Source organism: Gymnogyps californianus, chromosome 2 (assembly GCF_018139145.2).
Source record: "Gymnogyps californianus isolate 813 chromosome 2, ASM1813914v2, whole genome shotgun sequence".
NCBI classification, from domain to species: domain Eukaryota; kingdom Metazoa; phylum Chordata; class Aves; order Accipitriformes; family Cathartidae; genus Gymnogyps; species Gymnogyps californianus.
This window is the reverse complement of record NC_059472.1, coordinates 78,605,722-78,630,411: the sequence shown is the minus strand read 5'-3', so window position 1 is coordinate 78,630,411 and position 24,690 is coordinate 78,605,722. Positions and strand designations below refer to the sequence as shown.

General features: G+C 37.2%; 1 protein-coding gene across 1 annotated transcript in view; it reads left to right on the top strand.

The window, feature by feature from the left end:
- SEMA5A (semaphorin 5A) overlaps nucleotides 1-24,690 on the top strand; it is a 261,292-nt gene that overhangs the window by 46,922 nt on the left and 189,680 nt on the right. Inside the window, exon 4 of the mRNA XM_050891819.1 lies at nucleotides 9,197-9,242. Coding sequence (XP_050747776.1) covers nucleotides 9,197-9,242 — 46 coding nt within the window. The remainder of the gene's footprint in view (nucleotides 1-9,196; nucleotides 9,243-24,690) is intronic.

The window sequence follows — 24,690 nt, the reverse complement described above, 5'->3', positions numbered from 1 at the left end:
GACACAGGGCAATTTAGCTATGTTGCCATGAAACTGTATCTTTAAAATTTGCCCCAGGCATTGTTCTTAACATCACATATGACCTGGCAGGTAAAAATAAATGAGTTCTCTTGCAATCTGAAACCTTCTAGGGAATTCCCCCCCCCCCCAAAAAAAAAAAAACCCAACATATGGCAGGGCAGAATTTACTTTTATAATTGTGGCATCAGTGAAGGATTGCTCTCAGGGCATTAGCTCGTCAGTAAGCTCACGGAAATGAGAGACTGCTTGTTTGTCTTATTCTGATAAATCCTGATAAAATATTCAGATAAATATTTCTCCATGTGTTATTTAGTGGACTGACTTAGCATCTAATCAAATATGATAATGATTTCTGTATTTTGAAATGCCAATAAGCATGGAGATTCATGGAGTTCCCCAAGAACAACCTTGCCTTCTTTTCCTATGTGGAAGCACTTTGCCATATGTCCTGTAGTGTTTTCTTTGTTTCTCTCTTGGAAAGGTCAATTGAGGGGGAAAAAGACCAGCTCAGAGGAAGGATACAGCGGTGTCTGAATTGCCCTGGCAAACTGTGCATTGCCTTTTTTTCTCCTCGTTCCCTGACAATGCACTAAACACTTATCAGCTCTAGTTTTTATAAATCAAAAATTGTTAAAAGTGTTCCAGCCATTTTGGTAAAACGAAAGTCAACTAGAAGCATGTCTCAAACCCAGTAGGTTAGGGCAAGAGTGTTGAGGTTCAAAATAGTTAGTTACATTTTTCTTTTAAACCATTCTTTTTTCTCTTTTTTCTTTTTTGTGACTTTTTAAATTTATTTTTTTTCTTGATGGTTTTATTCAGACCGTGCAAGAAGAATTATGTCAGAAGAAACTTGTTTGTTTAAAGGAAAAATGAAGTAATCCTCCTCTTCCCAAACCTTTTGTGCTTGAAACTATGAACTGGTAGGAGCCTAGCTGGAGTTCATTCTTAAGATGCGGTAATTTATTTTTTAAAATTCAAGTTGGGCTAGTTCAGCTATACTTTAAAAATATACAGTTACTTATCAGAAATGGGTCTCAAAGCTATTCAACTTTTTTTTTTAATTGGATAATATATATTTAGATATATCTTACATTATTTTTTACACAGAGCATCCTAATAATGGTGACTTTCTCCTGTATGTTCCCCTGCAAGTTAATTAAACTTGCTTTGAGGATTATAATTTGCTTTGAGGTGGCTTATTGCCTTAGTCACTCCTTATCTCGCTGATGAAGGACTGTAACAGTATGCCTTTTCACTTAATTAGATGTGTGTTTGGGAACGTTAATTTGAACCATTACCACTACTTGCCATAATAACAGAAAAGCAAATTAAAGGATTCATTAACAGTGGTTTAAGAATCTCTAATAAAGGAATAAATAACTGTACAGGTTTGTTTTTTGCTGTTGTCTGCTCCCAGCAGGAGAATCGGAGAGCTTCTTGTTAATGAGATGCTCTGAGCGCTACATATTGGGAGAATATGCAGGCACCAGGAATTAGTGCTATATTCTTTGAACATCCATCTGGGTTTTATTGCTCATTTAACACTTGGTTCAGGGTAATCAATGTCTGTCCTTCCACTGATTGATCTGATCTAATCTAAGATATGGTTTAATGTTAACTCTAAGAGAAATTATCATCCTACTGTTGTGGAAAGAGGAAGGTCTTTCTTCCCCTACTGCTTCTCTTTCCTACCTTGCTAATGAGTTCCTAAATATTTTTAAAAGCTAATGCTTTGTACCTCTCCTCCTCATGCCTTGTTCCACTATGCAATTTTCTCCTTTGCACCAGCTCTGTTAATAGTCTGGTTGCAGAGTAACACCAGTCAATTCACTAACCTCACAAAAATTACTTGTTTTCTCGTGCTGATTTAATGTCTTGCCATTTTAATTAGTGGAACTAACATGATGCATCATCAGATGAGCCCTGGAGTTGACTCAGGGTAAGAGGAAAAGAGAAGTGGCAGGGGTAGTTGGAACTTCTTTGGCAAAGAACACTGCTATTTCAGTGTAAGCCATCTTTAGAAATTACATCAGATGAGTGGTGTTCTGAAGGTACCTGTCTTTAATTGAAATCATGACTTAATGTATACACACTTGATCTGTGCTAGCGGTAGTATATGTCCTGCTGCAGAATACAGCAGCTTATGCCTTCTCTTGGTTCCTGGTTAGACTGTGTTCTCATGTTAGTTAGCTGCTCCTTTCTTCTGCAACGAAGGTTAGTCCAAACATACTGTTTCTGTCCTACATGGCCTGCAGTTCGGTCCTTGCTGAACTTGTCTACTTCTGTGTGCCTTTACAGCACTGAAATGCAGAGCAGGGAGCTACCAGCTGGCAAGAGGCTGATAACCATGATATAGAAGTAGTCCTAGATAGGTACCACTTGGAGCAGCAGTCAGGTCTGTGAAGGACTCTTCCCCTGCCTCTGAAACGTTGGTGCCTTGCATCAGTTACTACAGCACCCTAGTGGATGCACTCATCTTGTGAGAGGGCTGCTTGGATGCTAGGTAGCCGTGTGGGTCTCAGTCTTCATTCCAAGAGTACAATCAGAGAATTTAACAGTGCAATGATGCATACTGTGCATGTGACCTTCACCTCTCAAAATCTGATGGGAGCAAGACTGCGTTTTATATAGAGATGTGTTGACAGCATGTGCTTACCTTGGTATGCATCCTGCTTCTGAATTTCCCATCTACAGTGAGCTTCCACTGAAGGGAGGGGCTCTGTTGGAAACTAATGGCTCTACCACAGGACTACAGCATGATCACAGGAGGGAAATTCAAGGCTGGCTTCGAAAACGTGAGCCATCAAGTTTAGTATCTCCTTCCTTTAAGTACCTTTAGCATTAATGTGATCACTTACATAATTTTTGATCATTTTGTTGTTGCAGTTTCTTTTCTTAATAAAATAATAAAAAATGTCCAAACTTTGACTACCTTAGACTTTTTACCTTCTCCCCCCGCCCCCTGAAAAAAAAAGCCCAGCTCAAGCAAACTTTATGTGCCAAAGTTGATTACTGTAGGAAAAGAGGCCACAAAAGGTGTGAACTGTCTAAAATTTCTGTTTATTTAAGCCCATTCCCATTATTGTTTTTTGGAGGAGATATAACAGCAGCATTTAAATTTAATTTCAAATTAATCTTGAAAAGAAACAAAAGATTTGTATGTTGAACAATGAAATGGTAACAAGACCACATAGGATTTGCATGGCTGTTTATGTGGGTGAGTACTGTACAGTGTATGCCATATCTGCCAAAATGTAAAAACTGGGGGCATGTCCTTTGAGATATGCGTTGCAACATTAAGAAGTATTAAAGATTTCATCAGCCACAGTTATGAAATACAGGGTTAACGTTTTGCTTGAGGTGATATTTCAGGATAAAGTTGAGCCCAACAACAACTTAATAAATAGCTGAGTAAGCTCACAAACTTATCTGGACTAAAGCATAATATTCAGAAAAGCCTTGATCTGCATGCATCAGAGGTGCACAGGTGACAAATATTCTGAGGCCATCTGCACTGGGCTGTGCGTGAGAGCAGGGCCAACAGGAGAAGATAGTAATGCATGTTTGAGATGACATGGCATGATGGGACTTCAGGATGAGGGTGAGCTCCAGAGCTGCAGAGACAGGCCACTGGTGCCTTTTTGCTTTTCCTGGAGAAATATGTAGAAGTGATGCCTGGCTGTTGTTGGACATCTGTGCAGGAATGCTACGTTCTAGGATCTCTAGTCACTGCTGAGGCTGTATGTGGAGCCACAGGGAAGTGAATGTAGTAAGATTTGCTAATCCTGAGGAGCAACCATCAGAGAAGGAAATCAGATTTTACAGGACCTTTGAGCGGATTCATTTAATTTATAATGGGATTCTTTCCTAATTGACTCCAATAGTGTTTTTCTTATTCTGTTTGCCAAGCTGAGTGTCTCACTGGTCAGCCTGTGATCACCTGAGTCTTCCTTTTTGCCCTTTTGAATATTAATAAAACATGGTTAGTCTTGCATTCCTCAAGAATGCCTGTAATTTTAGAAATTATTAAAAAAGAGCAATAAGAAGACCAAAAATCACTTCACCATAATTTTTAGGTTGAATTAGCATGACTTGCTAGTCTGAAAATATTTATCTCTGTGTATATGCTGTTTTCACATCTTTAGCATTTATCAGTAAGCTACTTATTTCATTATTCTCATTTGCTGAGACTTCTATTTCCTGCAAAATGCAGACAAAAAATTACTTATTGACCATTCTGCTTTTCATTATTGTAACGTGACCATTTTCATATAATAGTTCAACTCTAGACCACTTTGATTAGGTTTCTTTTATTTCCAATGTATCATCCTTAGCTTTTTCACATATTTTTCCTATCATATCGTAATATCACCAAATGAATTTTCTACATCATAATTTTTTATTTATATTGATTATCTCCTTTCCTCCTATTCTTATTTCTTTTTCTTTTTTTATTTTATTTCCAATTGCTGATTTTACTACACTGCAGAACTAGAATTGGCTTTTAGCTAGAACTTTCCCATCTTGATTGTGGAATCGTGACTTTTTGCTTAGCAGTTGATTCTTAAGAGCTTATACTTTTCATTTTCAGTCTTAATATTTTTTCCTTCCAGTAAATTGAATAAAATTTTCTTTTTTCATGTGAAATAGTTTCTTGAAAAGTGCACAGGAAGGAATCTTTTACTGGTTTATTTCCAGGAGATTTGGCAGTATGTCTGGTCATGCCTTGAGTTTCTGAGTTTGCTGCAACCCCTGTTTATTGATTCAGGCTTTCAATTGCAGATGCATATGGGGGCTTGGGGTTGGGTGGGGTTTTTTGCTATCTTATGAGTTTTTCAAAAACTTAATCTATAATATGTTTTCCTAAGCTGTATGTGCCACCTTAACGTTCTTCTAATTCATGTCTGCGTTTAATGCAACAATATTTATTGTTGTTGCGTTCATGTTTTATAGCTTGCTGTTTCACAAAGAAAAGGGTAAAGTGCTGGATTTAACAACCATTACTAACATGCTATACTTTCGAATCTTTATGGGTTTTCAATTGATTTTTGACATGGACTTGTTTAGGAACATACAGAAGATTAGTTTTACACTTTTATCTGTAGCCATACTGAGTGTATTCACTGCAATAGATCGAAATACATTGTCGTCAAGGAGGTGACTAGAGCATGCTTTTTGTGGTGCTTCGTTCAGTTCCCACTGATGCCAGTGGAAGTCTTTGCCATTGGGTTTGAGCAGGCTCTTGATTAACAGGTTTTAGTCATCATAGTTCAGCTAGAAAAGTTGTGCGGTGCTGTGAATGTAAAGCAAAATGCTTATGGCCTGCTGGCTATCTGAAGGAATACAGGATGCTGCTTTATCTCAGAGTTAGTTGTGTTTTCTTCTCATTACAGCGTCCTTCTGTTTGCAGATTTATGTAACATATTTGCTTTCCTCATTCATTAAGCAGCAAATGGAAACAAATTTACCAATTACCGCTGGTGTCAAATCAGTTTAATTCCAGCATGTAAAGTTGTATTTGTCTTGCTTTTATTACCACCGTATTTGGACAAGAGACAGGCCTACGTGCTAAGAGGTCTGTATCTATGCTTCAGAAATGTGCTTGGTCATTTTTATTTCACATCCTTTGTTGCCTTCAAAGCATAAATGCACTAGAATAAAGCTAAACAGAGGTTGAAAAATAGCAATCCAGGGCATAATCTCAATAACGTATTGAAAAAAATATTGTCACCTATCTTGTGAGTAGCATAATGGCTCTGCAAATGTCATGAAAATTGGCATTGACTTTTTCTTTGCACGGCCAGATTTATTAATATCATATTTCCAGTGTGTTCTTTTACTCTCACGCTTATTTTTTTTTTTTAGATTTTTCTCATGTATGTCCTTTCTGAATGAGTTCTCACATGTTAGAGATGCATGCCTTAGAATGTTAAACTATTGTATTTGTAGAGCTAAATGTAGTCCTGCAAGTTTTACAGAAGTGGGCACATTTAGGTAGGAATACCTCTGATTGCTCTCCGAGTGCTAGCGTGCCGCTTGTCCTAGCATCATTTATGTAGTCACAGTCACTCTGTGTTGTCCATTTGCCCAGTTTACCTCTATGTTGCTAAGGTGTAATGCTTTTACTATGTCTTGCATGTTGCTTTTCTTCTTATTCCATTTTCTTTCTGCTGGCTTTATGAAGCTGAAAATAATATTTTGATTGGTTATTGGCAGCCAAAGGAAGTTGAAGAATGTACACTAATTAGGTCTGGCTCTTGGCTCATTCACATGAATATAGACATTTTAGTCTCCCTAACACTTATAGTGTCAATATTTCTAATTCCACACTGGATATATTAATGGGTAGAAGCGTTGTGCTCTACTGCATAGGATACAAATCTCATTTTCTAGGAAAAAAAAATGGAAAACTTTCAGCTTCTGTTTTTCTTCAGGCTGATAGTGTGTTTATGTATTTATTAAATTAGAATTTTCACAATTTGGGACAATAGCTTACTTTTTAATAGGCTGAAATGATGTCGGGATGAAAGGCCAATTAAATGCCACATCAGTGATAAATCTTCAGTAGATATCTCAAGATGAAGCATGCATAGAGATTGACATGACACTATGTTAAGTGCTGACCTGAAAACTACAAGTGTGAGACCAGACTGTCTGCTCATATATTCTGCAACAGAGATTGCATTTATTTGTAGAGTGAGATGGGGCATTTATGTGCCACTCCTGTGAGACTGATACCACTGAGTTAAGAAAACAGTTTATACCTGCTGAGGATGCAGTTCAATTTCTCTGGAAGAAAAAAGTTGTTAAAAGATTTGCAACAGCAGTGAAGTTGTAGGTTTCTTTAACTTTGATATCTGGAGTGAAAGAAGCACAATCAGCGATGGTTGATGGAAGCTTATATGCAATGAGATGAGGAGCAGACTAAGTATTTATGTTCCCTGCTAAATATTTCTGAGCAAGACATTTTGCAGATGTGAAGGTATTTTTTGTCCTTACAGAGGGAGTGTAGATGGGTTAGAAAGACTATATGCATCACTTCCTGATGTTTCAGTGAAAGTCTTTCAAGTCAACTTGAGTGTAGCTTGTGGATGAAGCTTTGTGTAAACGTTGTCTTGCGATGTCCTGTTTTCTTTGTTTGCCCACTTCAGGTCTCTTCATGACTCAAAACCAAGTATTTTAATTATTTCTTTGTGGTGATTTATCTGTGCTAGTAACAAATACTGTGTCTTTATTTTACTTTCTCGTGAATTCTTGCCCTTAATAGCCTGCCTCTTGCATTTTGAGTAACTCCCTTTAGCAATATTCCTAGGAAAGACTAGTGACCTGATTCCTGTACATCCACAATTGAAGTAGACCATATATGTACCAGAGTCAATAAATACACATAGCTACACCCCAGAGTCCATAAATAAAGCTGGCCATGATAGTGGTTGTGTTTCTGAGATACATGCTTTGAAAAACATATTTTTCATTTTTTAGACACAGTTTGTTTTTGTTCCTTCCTTCCCCCCCCTACCCCCCCGCTGGCTCATTTAAAAAAATTACCAGAGATGTAAACTACAGGTCCTGACCATCTGTGCCCATTAAGAATACCTCGTACCTCTTTGGAAAGAATTAGAATTATTATCTCAAAAAATGTGGCCTAATTTTATTTTGGATTACACTTCTACCTGTTGCATGGATGTAATATTGCAGATAATTTGTGAATATTGCAAATATTTAAATTTAAAGTTTAAATTTACTCATCTCTTTGTTATCTGTTTTTTTTTACTTTAAGTGAATTTCTTGAAATCTTAGAAATTAATGTTACAGATTTATTATGAATAAATTAAAATTGAAGTAATTTATATTAATCTTTCAAAAATCTCTTCCTTTTTATTTTTATCTATAAAATATAATCACTCTGTAGTGGCATTGGAAAAATAAGAATTGCTTTAAATAAGGTAAAAATTAGGCAGAAGAGGACTGAAGAATATTATATATGTGAAAATTTAGTAAAAAAATGACATAATGAAAAGAAGAAAAAGAGGTGTGAGAAGAAACTAAGAAAGAAAGAAAAAGAAAAAAATTGGGCAGGAGGAATGTGGACATGGAACATGGAAGAGCCTTATTGCAGACCTAGCACAAAAGAGAATCTGCACTAGAGAAGAGAAGGATGTGCTGAAATCAGTTCAAAGATGGTGTGGTATTTGCTCATTTTTATGAGGGCCATGGACTGATACCATGAGCGCCACCAACAGAGCTGGTTTATCAGAACAGGTGTAACAAGACAGCTGCTTTAACTAGATAGACACAGTAAGTTGGGAGGAGTTGTGATAGCGCACATATATTGCACCATTATGTGCTGAAGGAAGTGGTTTTGGTCGTTGGGGCATGCTCAGCTTTCTGAGTATCCTAACCCATCATTTCCCCAGGTTTCAAGCAGTGCCTTTGCATCATGTCTTGTTCGTGGTTTGCCTGAACTCCTCCCAGGTTCCGTAGGTGCAGCGATACTGCTGTAGAGAAAAAGTGGAGTGAGAAATCCTTTTGCAATAAAAGCATGGGCTTTTGAAAAATATGCTTGATTCGTGTGTAGCTCCTGCTGCGCGTGGAAAAAATCCTTGGGTTTCAAAGAAATTAGACGGATATGACAGGATTTCAATCACAATTGTGAAAACTCTGTGGCTTCTACAGACAATCTGTCATACTGGGATCCTTTGCTTCAAACTTAATGTATCTGTGGCTGAGCTAATTGCGTGAGGTTGCCATCATTGTGGAGAGAAACGCACAGCTTTAATCTGCCTGTCCTCTTATTCTCATTTAGAGAATGAACATCTAGCACTGGTCACATGAATCTGCCAAAGGACTGAGTATTTCTTCCCATTGATTCTAAAGGAAGACTGGAGCAATGACTCAGATGTACATGTATGCAGTACAAATATCTACTTTATTCATATGCAGCCAGTCCTTCAAGCTGAAAATCTGTTTTAGAAATTGCCTTAGTCGTTAGCCCAAAGGGCTGTATGTTAAGACAGTCCCTGAAAGAATTTAGAGTCCTGACTACCAGTCACTTTTTAATTTTTCCTGTCTTTTATATTCATTAATTATGTTTTTATTTAAACACTAGTAACATTTTTTTTACTTAAACACTAGTAACAATTAATTTTTATCTACTTTTTTTTTTTAACCCCAGAAACTACCTCTTCAGGTTGCAACTTGAGGATCTCTCTCTAATACAGGTATGTTTTATGTTTGTTTTCTTAGTTCCTCTGCATGATGTAGGTAAGCAGATGTTTTAAAGCAGATAATCAAGATATTAATAAGCTTCATAACTACAGATAAGTATGCATCTGGTTTTGTCCTCTTTGCGGCCCCGTATTATATAAGTCATATTATCCATTTTAATTCCAGATTAGCCTTTGTCCCGGGCCATATGGACCTGATGTTACCTTACTCTGCTGTGATTTTTTGTTAGAAAAAATAGAGGCTGGGAAGGAGGATCATGTTCTCTTAGAAAAATGTTCCAACTTATTATTGTGCAGCTTCTGTATTCAGAATTTATTGTTATTATAGAGAAAAGATATTTTTTTAAATAATGATAAATAAAAAATTGCATTCATACTTGCTAAAGTTAAATTAGGCAAACGAAACAGCAAATTTTCAAGGAAGAAATACGGTGTGAACACAGATATCAGAATCTCAGTTTTGTATATGAGGCAGCTGTCTATTGTTTAAAACTTGTTAGAGCTTGGAAGGTGAAGCAAAGCCTTTTAGAGGCAGTTAGGCTTCATAGAAAGGTAAGTGAGAATCCCTGATCAATTTATTTTACCCTGAACTTCATCTGACTTCCATAAACCAGCAATCTCATCTTTCTTCGGTCTTCTGAGTGCTGTTCCTTGCTTAGGTTTTGTTGGTTTTCTCTTTCATTATTTTTAACCTTGGCATCATTTCTAACCTTCCTCATTCTTGTGTCCTTGGCTCTAAGAGTTGTTTTAGTAAATTTAGTTGAGTTGGCTAACTTGCTAAGGTGTGGAAATAGAAAATTGCAGTGAAATAGAAATGTATGTTTTTTCATAACCTTTTCATTTATGCAATTTAAAATAAACTAGCTTTAGATTCAGTACTGTGCCTATTATTTCACGAAGTAATACTATACAGTTGAATATGGAAAAGTAAAATGCATTCAGGTAAGGCTGTCCTTGTGATTTGTAGAACACCTGGTGTATGCTTTAATTAGGCTTGCAGACTTCCTTTACCTTCCCAGACTACTAGAAACAAGATCTGAAGTTGGCTTATAATTAACCAAAATTGCAGTATTGATAAATATTATTCAATTTTGTTGCTAGTGCTTAAGGCTGTGACACACCAAGCACTTTTAATATGCAGAATTCAGACTGTCTACTTTCACCTTATGTGACATACTCAATATGCTGGCCAGTAATTTGGGTTAAGTCCTGAAGATGCTTGTTGAGAGGCTACACTCAGAGGTCTCTGATGGTGCCGTTGTAGTTTATTCTGCTAATTCATAGATTGAAGTTCACAGCTTTCCTCTGTTAGAATAAGTATCAGTAGGCTGAATTCACTAATGAGGAAGAAGTCTGTAGATTACAGAGGTTTATAGTTGTGCTGACTAACTCGAACAGACACCCTCCCACCCCAATCAGCAAAAAATATAAAATGAGGACAGAAATCATACTGTTGATGTTATACTAGGTTACTAGGTTTTGGTCTTATGAATGTGCAGAAGCCTTTAAACAGTCTTCTCAAGTTGACTTTTGGTAAAGTTTCTTATTCCGTCTTCAATGCTGTAGCACCACTGGTTTGCCTCTGCATCTTCAAGCCTTTTTCCACAACCCTTTAGGGAGATTGTATTTCTAAATCAAAACCAAAGTATGTAATTTTTTCTTTCACCAGCATATCTTTACTACCCCTACTCCAAGTGTTCAAGTTTTTTTCCCTTATTTTCAGATCTACCATTATGATTCCTTCATTTTTGTCCTTCACAGATCTTCTCTTCCTCTTCTTCACCTCTGCTTCCCTTTTGGTTCTGTTAGAGTGCCCCAGGACAGCCCTTATCCAAAAGATGTGTTTCCTTGGATGTGCCAGTTACGGCAGCTCCAAATCAGCTGTGAAGTGACTGAAGCCTTTGTTTTGATGCAAGTTAGCCAGGATGTAAGGTGTATTGTTTACGACTCCCAAACTCGTTACACAAGACACTCAGGTCGTCTTGTAATCTGGTATGAAAGTATGAAGTTAGTCACTGATCTTGTAGTCATAAGAGTAGGTTTGGGAGAGTTCTCGAGAGACCATTTAGCCCCTCCAGGTACCACAGGGCAGGGTCAGGGTCAGTGCTGCTGTCCTTACTGGTGGTTACTTGTCTGAACTCTTCTTACAAGTCTTCAGCCATAAAGATGCACAACTTTTCTTAGCCTTTGTTGGGAAATGTTGAGACACGAAGAGAGTCTCTGTCTCATGCTGGAAAGCATGAAAGCTTTAGTAATGAAAGAGATAGTAACCATTCATGTGGCAACTTGGAATTCAAACTTACCAGCTACCAACCTGAAACCTACCTAGAGCCAAGAGTGTATTTACCAAATGATTCACTGAGATTTACAGACCTTTCAGATAAGTTTTGTTGGTAAGACAGAATCCTAGCTGCAATCCCAGTCATCCCAACATGTTGTGTAGGATTACCGTAGGTATAATTGAAGTAAACTTCAATTTCTGAAACTTCAGGACATGTGAAGTTTCTCTCATTCACACATGGCAAAATAAATATTTTGAATAGGATTAGAGGATATAAAGTTTATCAAGTTAACAATTACAAATTACAGTATTTTGAAGCTCCAGATCTTTCAAACCTGAAACTCTATTATGGTTGAGGGAGGTAGGAACAAAAGTGAGAAGCAAAGTAAAAGTTATATGAAATCCTTGCAAAACAGAACGATGGAATTTCACAGGAGAAAGAAAGCATACTGTGGTTTAACTCGTTAATACTGTATATGCTAGTTAGCTTTTGTTTGCCGAGGGACTGAACACTTTGACGCTTTATGTACGGACAGAAGAACTTTTCTTTTAGCATTTTTTTCTTCACACAGTTGTCATAATAATAATGTAAAAACCCAGTTTAATTCTTCAACTTACGTTGCTCACTTTGATTTCTTTGCATGAATCAGCCTTTGTAAAAACATGCAGATGTTTCACAGGCTAATAAACTATGTTTTCTTATCTGGAAGAAAAGTCACATGGTGAAGTGCTAGCTGTAAGAAGCTTTCCATGTAGCACAATAACAATATGAAAGGGCTAGAAACAAGACAACTTATACACCTGTTGTTTAATTATTTTAGAAAATTGCTCAAGCTCTATCTTTGCTGTTGTCTGTCTGAAGGAGGAGGAAAATTGCTGACTCTTCCTCATGCAGAGCAGATACTTCCAGCGTGGAAGCAAGGATGTTTGTTACAATTTGCATCCTCCTTTTCTACAGTTTTCAGTTAGACTTTTATAACTGTTTATTTTCTTTACATTAATGCTTTGATTTTTTTAATCTTTCTCATAGTACTTTTCTATCTGGAAAATAAAGGGAATGCCTAAAATTTAATCTTGACCGTTGATGCACTTAAGTTATTTTTGTATAAACAAATTGCCTCGTCTGTCATGCTTAAGTGTGTGTTGGAATGTGTCGTTAGTTTGTCCACACACTGCTGTTATGAAGATAAAAGGCTTCATGTTACATGTAACAAACTGGAACAGTAAGAATAATTTAGTTATAGCGAAAGCATCTTTGCAAATGTTTAGTTTATGAATTTCCATATATTTTTGAAAATATAGACATTTTATAAATAAAGTATTATTTTGGAATATTATCAGATATTGTGATATTATCAGATATTGTTTTGTAATAGGAAAGCTCTCTAAAAAGGAATAAAGTAAAATAATGACTCTGTTTACAAACTTGCAAAAATTACTTTGGGCCAAAGTATGTGTATGCCCTGTTTTCTACAGGTATATACCTGGAAAATAGTTTTGAAACATAAGATAACCTTCCTTTAAAACAAACAAACAAACAAAACCATACAGCCATTTAAAATGCAAGCTCTCACGAAAGAAATGCGGAACAGTGATTCATGTATTAAAAGGGTACTGTTTCCATCAGTTTAGTGAAAGTTAATCCCTTGTAAAAGTGAAGGTTAGAGTGCTACTAGATTGCATCAGACAGGATGTGTATCTAAACATGAGCTGGGACTATGCAGTGAGACATCATTGCCCATTGTGGGTACATCAAAGTTGTCATCCCACATGTCATGGTTCTGTGCTCTGTACTTTATAGGAAAAGCCTGTTGTTTGAGTAAGCAAGTTTCGTATGATAGTGTCTGTGGCAAACCAGTATTTGATGTGTCTCAGCAATTTCCTTTGTGTAGCAGAATAAAGAAGAATAAAACAAGTAAAAGCCTTTTAAGCTCTTGCCGGAGAAGCCTGAGAGTCAAATTGTTCAAAGCTGACTGTTGGAACAATGTGTGCATAGTGATTAAGGATTAGGAAAGAAGCACTCATTGGGCTGTGGTTGTAGAAGGACAAATATTTTATAACTCGCTACAGCAATAGTAGGCTCACAGGCGTAGAAGGCCAGACTCTGCATGGTTTTGTTTTGTGAGTTTTGCTTTGTTATTGCTCACCTCAAGTAATAGTAAAATAATCCATAAAAGCATTGGCCAAGATGAAAGCTGGATTTCCTGAAAACTCTCTTATATTCCTTAAAATATAAAAGCAGAAATCTAAATAGTAGTGTTCAAGTGACTAGATAGGTTTTCAAAAATGTTTTTGAAAAAGATGGTATCTAGCTAATGTCAGGATTAATAGTGGGGCTTTAACATCATGTAGAGGATGGCTCTAACAACTGTCTGTTTTTCATCTTTTTTTTTTCCCCCCCCCAAATGCTTTGAAAAGAGAGCTTCTAAATTCAAACATTTGTTTGTGTCTACCTACATGACAAATCTGCTGATGTATCTGTAAAGAGTGAAAAGCTAATATATGCTGGCTTATAAAAGTGTTTATGCCACAATTGCCATAAACATTTTTACAAGCCAGCAAGTATAAGCTTTTCACAAACCTGATAGAGCCTATGCATCTTTTCTTCATGCATAAGATGAACTTCTTTACAAATTCAGATTGTTAAGGCATTTACAGGACACATGCTTGAGTTTGCTTTTCTCATCTGAATCTTCCATCTATGAGGCTTATTCTCAGTTTGAGATGCCTAGAAGGTTGAATATGAGCCTATTCCACCTGCTCCTATTACATAATTCTCCTGAGATTCTATTCTCATGCTGAATCTGCACATCTTTCAGTTAGAAATACACATACCTCAAAGTACATTTTTAAAGGCAATTTTAGCCTCTAGTTTATCGCAAGATTCAAATCAAATTCTTTATGCAGGCTAAGAAGGTTGGAGGTTCTTATTCATTTGTTTTATTCAACTTTGAATTCTGGAATCTTGAGTTTTTGGGTTTTTATATATATAGATGTGTGTGTATGTGTGTGTGTGTATATATATACACACACACACCCCTATTAACAAGGTATTCAAGGAATTAAAGGCAAGATTGGACCTGTGAATTGTCAGGAAAAGGAGCTACTTTGAAGAATAAATTTTACCAAAGGGAATTCTTGCTGGTGTTTACATGTGTCAAGAGTGTCTGAAATACCTGTTACATATGATAGTTCACTTTTATGAGACTCATTAATGGCCAGATGGTAGGCTAAATAATGAGTTAAGTAAATTGTAATATACTTTGAATATATACGTTGTGTTTATGTAGGTTAAACAAAGAAGGAACCTGACTTCATGACTGAGGTTTTTTACAAATAATTTCATATGTATAACGTGAAACACACTTATTCATTTTTACCTTAATTGTAATAGAGAATATAATTTTTTAACAACACTTGATTTTTTTTTTTTAAAGGAATTTATTTACCAGGTTGCAACCCCATTTTGAAAATAACAATTGCTTGTTATTATTATAAAATGAGATCTTATTATGTCTTTTGTGAGAGTCTTTCATAACCTTAGTTGGTCTTTTTGGCTGAGGTGGTATTTGGCCCAATCTAGAGAGAATGGTGTTCTAATAGAGGCGCAAATCACTCAGACTCTCCTTACAGTTCATTTTTGGGACAGTGCCCTAGGGTTCCCTTTGCTATGAACAAAATGAAAGCTTGTAAGAAGTCATCATGTAGAATCAAATCTTTAATTTATGCTGATATTAAAAACTTTCAGTTATAATCAACAACAACTTCACAGATAAAGGTAAGGAAGCTAAGCTTTAATCTTTTAATCTCCTTAATTTGTTGAGTTGCTGAATAAATAGAACCCATTAAAAGGCAGCCTAATGCTCTTTCCAAAACTTTCATTCACTGTATTTCAGTCCATTTATTTTTTCTGTTGTATGTTACTTACAGTCACTGGTTATGTAATAGATGTCTGATTTGTGAAATACATGAAAGAAACCTAATGAATCATAATTTTATTTTGAGGTGAAGCTATCTATGCAGAAAAGGAGATGCAAGAAAAACTTTCTCTGACTTCACACTTGAAGGCGTAAGGGAACTAACCTGAGGATGTCCTTAGCTTGTGACAGCCATAGGTTGGCAATGTTGAAATGCAAAGCAGACTGAGATTTAACGTTCTATTTGGATCCTTAAGCAGGGGAAAAAACAAACAAAACAAATGAAAAAAACCCTTCTGTTGGGTTCTCCTGTGCCTGGTATCTACTTAACAGTGAGGGGAACAGAGAGTATTCCTCTCTATTACAGATGTTTTTTCCCCTTCTTTATGTGAAGGCAGCATCAGCCACCAAAACATTATTTCTGCTTGGGCCCTTCACATTTGTGTCTGGGACATGTGAATGAAAAATGGATAAGCAGAGCAGATAAGTTAGTGTTACTTTTGGTGCTATTCCAAGTTCCTCGAAAGCTTGGAAGTGGAGGGAGAAACTAGTGCTCATAAAACTTTTCCGAAGGAGACTGAGGTGAGCAAGTTGCAGAGTGACCAAAAGGTGATAGAGCAGGTGTAAACTTCTGCTTGGGTGCTAGGGATGAGCAAAACTTGAGGAGGTATTTGAACTGTTACCTTTTGTATAAGGTGGTGCTGAGAGTAGAGTTTAGAAAAAGAAAAAAAAAGACAAGACAAAGCGCAGTACATCTGCGTATTGCAATGCCACTTCTATACAATACCTCTTCTTCTTGTTGATACCTTTCTGATGGCAGACTGCTGGATTTTGTTATACAGCAAGTCCACAAATAATTAAATTAGACAATTGGGAATTTAAAGAAGAGTTAAGAAGTATTTGTGAAGCCAGAGCTAGTCCTTTGTGGCACGTAGAGATGGACTTGGTGGCCGATTGAAGTCCATTCCAGTTCTTTTTCTGAGACCATTAGTATTTTCATTATGTTGTTTTCTGCTCACAGAACGGTAGTTTCTGACCAAACTTTTAACTTGATTGAAGCCAGAAAAGGATGAATTCAGCTAGCAGTGCATAATTTCACATGTCTAATCTTTACCCAAATGACCTCTTTTACATGCAGCTGAAAGGGGCTTCCTCAAGCTAGATAAAACATGTTAGATCACACAAATCCTGATCTTCACTCTATAGTGTATTTGTGGGGAAATCAATTACCAGCAGGCACTGCTCCATTTCTGTTGAAAAAAAAATTGCTACTGAAACAGCTGGTGTTCATAGATTCACCTACATATTAATGCAGAAGATGACTACTATTCTGAAACCATCTTTGGTCGTATTTGGCCAAGTACTGATTCACCCTTCATTCTCAATATTCTTTCCATGCATGCGATTTTTCACCCACATAGGTGTGGTTACATATATTATCTATTTGTTTGAGGTTTTTTTGTGTGATGTTCTGAGTTCATATGCAGGCCCCCATTACAAAACTATGTAGAGGGCATATGAAGTGGCCAATTGGATGTATGACTCCTCTTCTGCTCATCTCTGCTTGTTATTCATTTACACTTGGCTTCTACATAATTGGAAGGTTTTAGTCTCCAGAATTTGTAATTGCCTACCCTTCAGTACAGCTGAATTTTGTCATGTAAATTTAGAAAGAGTCTAAGTGAAGCAAAAGAATATTGGCAAATTGGCAGGGCTTTGCTGCTGCTTTGGCTTATCAGTACGTGTTAATATTTTGGGAGATGGAGGAAAAGAGAAGAAAAAGAAAGTCAGGCAGAGACGTTGTCATTTTTCATTTATTTGCTGTATCTGTCGTTGTTTTGTACCAGTACTGAAATACAAGTGCGTTTCTAGACAAATGAGTCTGAACACATCCATTTAACTAGAGAAGCTTAGCTTTTTTATTTTTATTTTTTCTTTCTTACCTCTGCTTGTTAGGCTGCATTTCTTGTGTGTTCACAGTAATTTTCTGTTCTGGTTTAACAATAAAGAAGAAAAATAGGTACTAAAATTTTTCACTTCCACTGGAGTAAAGCGCCTCTTTTCTTTAGTTATTAAACATTTGTGTTGTGTTTCTAAGATAAAGGGGAAGCCTGGATCACCTGAATATATAATATGAGTGCATTTGTTCTCGTGAGAAATAGAGGTGATATCAAAAGGTATGTGCGTACATTTTACAGCAGATATTCATGAAACAGCTATGTGGATTTTACAGTGGTATAATTTAGCCCTTTCTGATAATTTTTCCTGGTATGTATGGTGGTCAACCAGACTGCATTACAAGCACTAAAAGTAATTGTGGAAATCTTTTTTCCTAAGAAGGTGGCACTCATGTTTACATTTTCACAAACATGAGTATACTGATATAGCTGCACAACAGTAATCATTAAGTAGCATCTGTTTGAAAAGAAATTGGGCTGCTGCTTTACAAATATCTGGACTGTATAGGACCATGGCATACTTCAGCTAATTCTGGACTAAAGCAGTATTCTGTGACAACAGGGCAATACTTGTGGAGGGACATGGGCTCTCCTTTGAGAATCAGCCTCTTTCTATGTAGCCTCTGTACTGAAAAAGTGCAGGAACGTTAGCAGACTGTGCAGAAAATGAAAGCAGAAAATACTAATAAGCAGAGTGAAAGCAGACTGTCTTCAGTCTTATATTGTCTTGCTGTCCTGGTTTCAGCTAGGACAGAGTTAATTTTCTTCCTAGTAGCTGGTATAGTGCTGTGTTTTGGATTTAGTATGAGAACAATGTTGATAACACACTGATGTTTTTAGTTGTTGCTAAGTAGTGTTTATACTAAGTCAAGGATTTTTCAGCTTCTCATGCCCAGCCAGCAAGAAGGCTGGAGGGGCACAAGAAGTTGGGAGGGGACACAGCCAGGACAGCTGACCCAAACTGGCCAAAGGGCTATTCCATACCATATGACATCATGCCCAGTATATAAACTGGGGGAGCTGGCTGGGAGGGTGAATCGCGGCTTGGGAACTAACTGGGCATCGGTCAACGAGTGGTGAGCAATTGCATTGTGCACCACTTGCTTTGTATAGTTTAATTCTTTTAGTATTACTATTGTCATATTATTGTTATCATTATCATTGTTTTTCATTCCTTTCTGTCCTATTAAACTGTCTTTATCTCAACTCACGAGGTTTTTTTTTCCTGATTCTCTCCCCCATCCCAGGGGTGGGGGGGCAGTGAGCGAGCGGCTGTGTGGTGCTTAGCTGCCGGCTGGGGTTAAACCACGACACTTGCCCAGGTGGAGAGTCTGCCACAAGCAGTTGCTGATTCAGAGTTTCAGCTTTTTGGCACCTAGATGCTGCAGTGCTGAGCAGTTTAGAAAAGAGATAGAATATGCAGTATGCTTTGAAAGAGATTATATTTGTAATACAGTATCTGCAAACATGATTATCGATTTTTGCTTACAAACACTGATATGGAACTTCATTTTCTGTTCTGGCCTCTAACAACTAATTTGAGTTCAACCACAGTTTGTATGCCATGCATATTCAGAGTAGGCTTAAAGACACATCTTCTCAGTCACAGAGAGGATTGTGTTTTCCAGTACTGCAGAGAACCGTTCAACAGTTCTGCTAGGCTAAAGGACATAGATGCTTTTGGGTAATTCTACATATAGGAGGTGAGTTCAGCTTACGCTTGTATGTTAGTGGTCGTCAGTACCTAGCATAAGGGCACCGTGTGGTCCGTAGCATCCCCTGCCTTTGCTTGTTGACCCATGAAATTAAAAAAACTCCAACATTTAAACTAAGAATAAGAGAAAAAGGTGGAGCAGCCTTGTGTCCCCTTGCCACTAGGCAGAAAAATTTAAGATGCATTTCTCGACACTGAGCTCTAAGGAGCCTTTCACATAGTGCTGTTAAAGGATGCACCCAGCTGCTGAACTATGGGAAGAACTGGCTGTTGCCATAAGACAAAAAGTTCTGCTCCCTTCATCCCTACGGAAGAGGTGGAAAATTTTTCAAGGTCAGGAGACTAGTTTTTTGCTACTGTGATTAAGGAAAAGCAGGATTCTGAAATATTCAAAGAAACAAAGCAGCCATACTGAGGGTGAGAAACATGGACACTTTTTGCTATAACCTAAGGAAAAGGAAAGATCTGAGGAACCTGCAACAAGAACGCTGGTGGGTGAGGAGCCCATGTAGGGGTGCATAGGAGGGAGGGTCCTGCTCTCCTAAATGGTTCAGGGCACAAAAGAAGGGTCTATGCTGCTTCCAGCGTGTTACTTGCCCAGTTGACACTATAGAGCCCAATGTAACATGTGGATTATTGCTCCTAAATGTTTGAGAGAGACACTGCTTAGTCATAGCATAGGAAGCTAGTCCTGGTCTGAATTGAGAATAGAGGACTAAAGTTGTTTTGAGTTTTATTCTGATAGGTTTATCCAATATTTTGGGACACCCTTTGCCTTCATTTTACCTATCCTTATTTTTCTACTGCCTTTTCCCTCCCCTGTTCTTAGTAGATGTTCTCTTCTCTTTTGGCATGTATTGTTTTACCCATCCCAGATGGTACCACAATATGATGCTTCTGTTGTCAAGTCTGGGAGCGATAAATCATGTCAAAATATGGAAATCAATTTATTTATTAAAATTGAAAACTAGATGTGCTTTGAAATATCTGGTGTTAGACATATATATGAGATTTCTATATAAAATTTTTGGTTCAGCTGTTATTTTGGATTTATTTGAAGACAGGCAAACTGAAAACATGACTTATTTAAGAAATGTACTGACATCATAAACAGCTACGTTATTTCTCTTAATTGCTTTACGGGTAAGATTATGGCCTTTAGAGGGCAATTTGATATAATGAGCATTTGGGAATTGTTCTATGGGGTCTAGACCGGCCTGCCCCATTGCAGTATTTTTAGGCGTCTGCCCTCAGAATGGAACTTGGAGTCCGAGGTTGGGTGCTTAGGGTCTCTGTCCGGTGTGTGGGGCTAGCTATATACCCACGCACAGGATCCACTGACATCTGAGTTCTGAGCTATCGAATCCCACTGAGGAGGAATGCTGAGAGCACAGGGAAGTATAAATGCCACCCCTTTTTTTGAGTTAGGCATCTGTATGGAATTTGACAATAGGGATTTTTTTCTATGTCACCCATATGCAGCAGGCTTCTGTTGTGAGTAAATTGCATCTAAAATATATGTTAAGCTCTTTCCGTCATGGTTTCTAAACTGAAATATCAGTATGAAGTTGAAGACTGTGTGACCACTATTGTGCATTCTTAAGCAAGGCTTCATTGCTGACTAAATATGAGTTGGTCTATTACAGAATTAACCTTGTTATAGGTTTATTTGCTGTATGTTTGGTTTTTTTCCCTTTTTTCTTTTTCTTTTTTTTTTTTTTTTCTGATTTTAATACTAGCTTCTCTAGTCAGTACTTCTGGATTTCACGTTTGCTCTAGTGCCTGGAAAACGATTTATTTTCTTCTCCAAATCTGTAAAATAATTCTATGATATGATGGTGGTTGGTATACTGATTTTCCAAACAAATGAACAAAATACCAAAAGAAAAAGAACAGATCATTGCAAAGTTATGGGAAATTAGAAACTGTAGGATCTGTACTTGGGCCTATTCATGTATCTTGCGATATTTATGGTAATTTACCGTGATATAAGTAATAGCAACAATATGGTTCAAAGAAAACAAATGAATTAATACAAAAGGAGTTTGGTTAGAGGTTAATATTTATACCTGCAGTTGTGTATATATTCAATTTTGAAAATTACTTCCTTGATGAAAACCTATTAGTCTTTTTCCCAGGGTATAGCTACCATTGTAGTAATCAGAAATAGTCAGCCCCAAAACTGTTTGTGTTTTGGTTTAGGTTTTAAATTGACTGATTCAGTTAAGTTTATTAAAAGGCAAATGAAAGGCCTGAGAAAATCTAAGAATTCCATATTTATGTGGGTTCCCAGGATAAAGCAACATTATGGAAATCAATTCTAGGAATAATCAGTAACTGGGACAGAAACAGAACAAATTTCTGTTAATTATTAGTTAAATAACAACTTCATTGTGGCATTGACCATTTTTATGTGGTGTGTGATTCAGTTCCTTAATGCTTTGGTCTCTAAATGAAACCTAAGGTGAGTATGATTTTTCAGAATTTCAAAATCACTTTGGAGATAAATTGATTTGTTAGTAAATATTTCTCATTGGGAAAAAAAAAAAAGTTGAATCACTCTTTTCCACTGTTTTGGAAAAAATACAAATTTATGCTGTTATATTTTTATGACTTTCAGAGCTTTTAAATTGAGCATTTTGAATTAAATGCTGTGTCTGGTATGTGCACTTCACATTGGTTTCTGTTAATTACATTTAAATATGAATGAGAGAATGCATTCATTCTAAAGCCACATTGAATGGAAAACGCAGTAGCTGCCCAGTATTTGTATGTGCCATTGCTCTTAGGATATCTGTCAGTGGAAATCCTGCTTATAAGGGTTATAGCCTTAAGCCTGTAAGATCTGAGCCTTAGATATTTTGACAGTTCTGGGCAATGGTTCTGTGCTTCTTCATGCTCATTTCAGGGAGCTGAAATGATGAAAGGTCAAACTGTTCCTTACTTTTTTCCCTGCCCTGTTACTATGAGATGAAAATAAGATCTAGTGAGAGGAGAGACTTTATGGGAAGTGGAACTGCAGAAGCTCATCTGCATGACTGTTCAGACTTTTGCACACATTTTAATTTGCATTGATGAGATAAAAGCTTCCTCAGTGAAACTCTTTTTGAGTCCTAGATGCATGGCTATTTTTGTTACTCTGGTAGAATTTTGCATACTGTTTTGTCTGAATAACTGAGCAATTAAAGAAGAGAAAAAAAAAATCTGAATTAAGTTTTATACTGTCAAACACACACAAAACCTTTTGCAATGGCATTTTTTCTTACTTTAATTAGTCTAGAATTTATTAATGAAGCTTTTATAATATGTCAGGACAGGTCTGAAGAAACAATAATGCTGTAAGTTCATAGAAGATCAAAAATATGTCATCGTATATTTATGAAGACTGCTCTAGGCATGATTCCACAGTCTTTTCTCACATGGCTGTCAGTAGTGTTACTTGTAGAATATTGTGCTGTTCAGCATGAGAAAATAAAGCTGAATGAGTTGTACTCAACAAAACCCTGCATATGCATTGACAAATAAAAGCTGAGTTGAGAATTTCATATGTATGTAGACAAAATCCTCCATAAGCTGACCTTTTGTTTTTTACATAATATGGTCCATACTGATGAACAGGAAGTGAAGCAAAGGCGTCAGGAGACCTGCATGGATGCACAAGGAGCTCCCAACTAAACTCAAGCATAAAAAAGGAAGCATGCAAGCAGTGGAAGCAGGGATAGGTGACCCAGGAGGAATATAGAGACACTGTCCAAGCAGGCAGGGGTGGGATGAGGAAATCCAAGGCACATGTGTAGTTGAATCTGGTGAGGGATGGGAAGAGCAACAAGAACATTATTTTAAAAGAAATTAATCAGATAAGAACCAACTGCTGTCATGTTTCTCTTTAAGTTGTATTCAGATTATACACTCTCTTAATACTCCAGCTATCCTGTAAAGGAGGCTGAGAAGGAAAGTTGAAACTTGGGAACTGATGCATGAAAAATCACGTCCAAATAACGTACAAAGGCAGGCTTGCTGTGTAAACCAATAATATTATTTCACGAGAATTTGTAGTTTCATTGATTTTTCTGCTCCACACCCAGTTATGACACACAAATGGAAGAACTGCTTTCATTTTTAATTGGAGAGGAAAAAAAAAAAGTCAAGTCATTCTTATTTCTATAAAATTACATATAAAACGTATGAAGTTATTCATTGTACAATTGCATTTTAATGTGGGTGCACATTAACATAAGGGAATAAGGAATGATAAATCTATGTAGGCAAATGTTGAACAAATATTTGGGTTGTCATCACCAAATTTGCCAAAACTTCATTAACATCCGTGATCAAATAACAGGTAGTGTGATGAGAAGCTGGTTTCTAGAAGGTACATTCTCACTGGGACTTGAAAGCTGCAGAGAAGAATAACTAGACAGGATGGAACAGAGGAAAAGAATAAATTACTGGGAATGAATCTGATCAGACTGAGGCACTGTAAATGCATTTTAGAGTTGATGCAACGTACAAAACTCATGGACAGTGCGGTGCTATAGAAGGCCTGTCTCTGCTGGTCACCTTTGTGTATCCGGAAAGAAAATGCATCTTTTAGCCTGAGAATACAGTCGTGCTAGGGCAAATGTACCTTGCAGATGGAGTCGGGGAGATCGCAGAAGGGAAAGTTCATTGTTCACTGCAAGAAGTAAGTAAAAATGTATTATTTGTTTTTATCTGTGAAGAAGTAGTAATATTTACCAGACTTTTCCAGAACAGCAGGTCTATGTGCAGTGCAGAATATAACAGAAAGGATCTTGGAGTCCTTGCTGGGAGAATCAGCCATGCATAAACTCCCTGCTGCTTCTAAATAGCCAGCTGAAGGAAAAGTACCAGAAAGCTGGAGGTAACTTTTTCCAAAAAATGCACAGATTGAATCTGGTTTATGTAGCAAATCAGAGTCAAATAGATGAAAGAGCTTTAGTCAGCGTAGCCCAGAAAATGGAGTTCTGGAAGATAAAATCTGAGGAGAAAAGACGATTAAAACCAGTAGGTTCTTCAAGAAGAACATCTGGTCTGGCTGAATCCGTTGCACGAAAAGCAGCCCTTTAAAAATGGCCACCAAATGGTCACAAAACTAGAGTATCTCTGGAAGTCAGCCAACATGAAAAAACGTGAGAGACAAAACCCACCCCATCACCAAGGCAGAGAAGACTCATAGAGTGCCGGAGCAGGTTGGAGGCAGTGTAAGCGTACGATGAGCAGACTGAAGGAGACAGGCTAACACTGCGTTTACCAGGCTGATATGCATAACTTTCAGCCAAAATTCTTAGAGAACAGGTGGTTGAGACTCTCCAGATGCACATCTCTACAAAGATCTGCAAATAGCTGTGCAGATCCTGGGTGTAGTCATTCAAGTTTCCTGGCTGAAACATAGTCTGCTGAGAGCTGAGCAAGGCCCAGCTGAAGTTATTTACAACTCCTAAATCTGCAGTCAGGGCGGCATGTTGTACCTTGCATCTGGGATCACACAGCCCAGCACAATACTGTTACCTGTAGCTGGCCTCTCAAATGATGCAAAACTGTTGCAGACAGT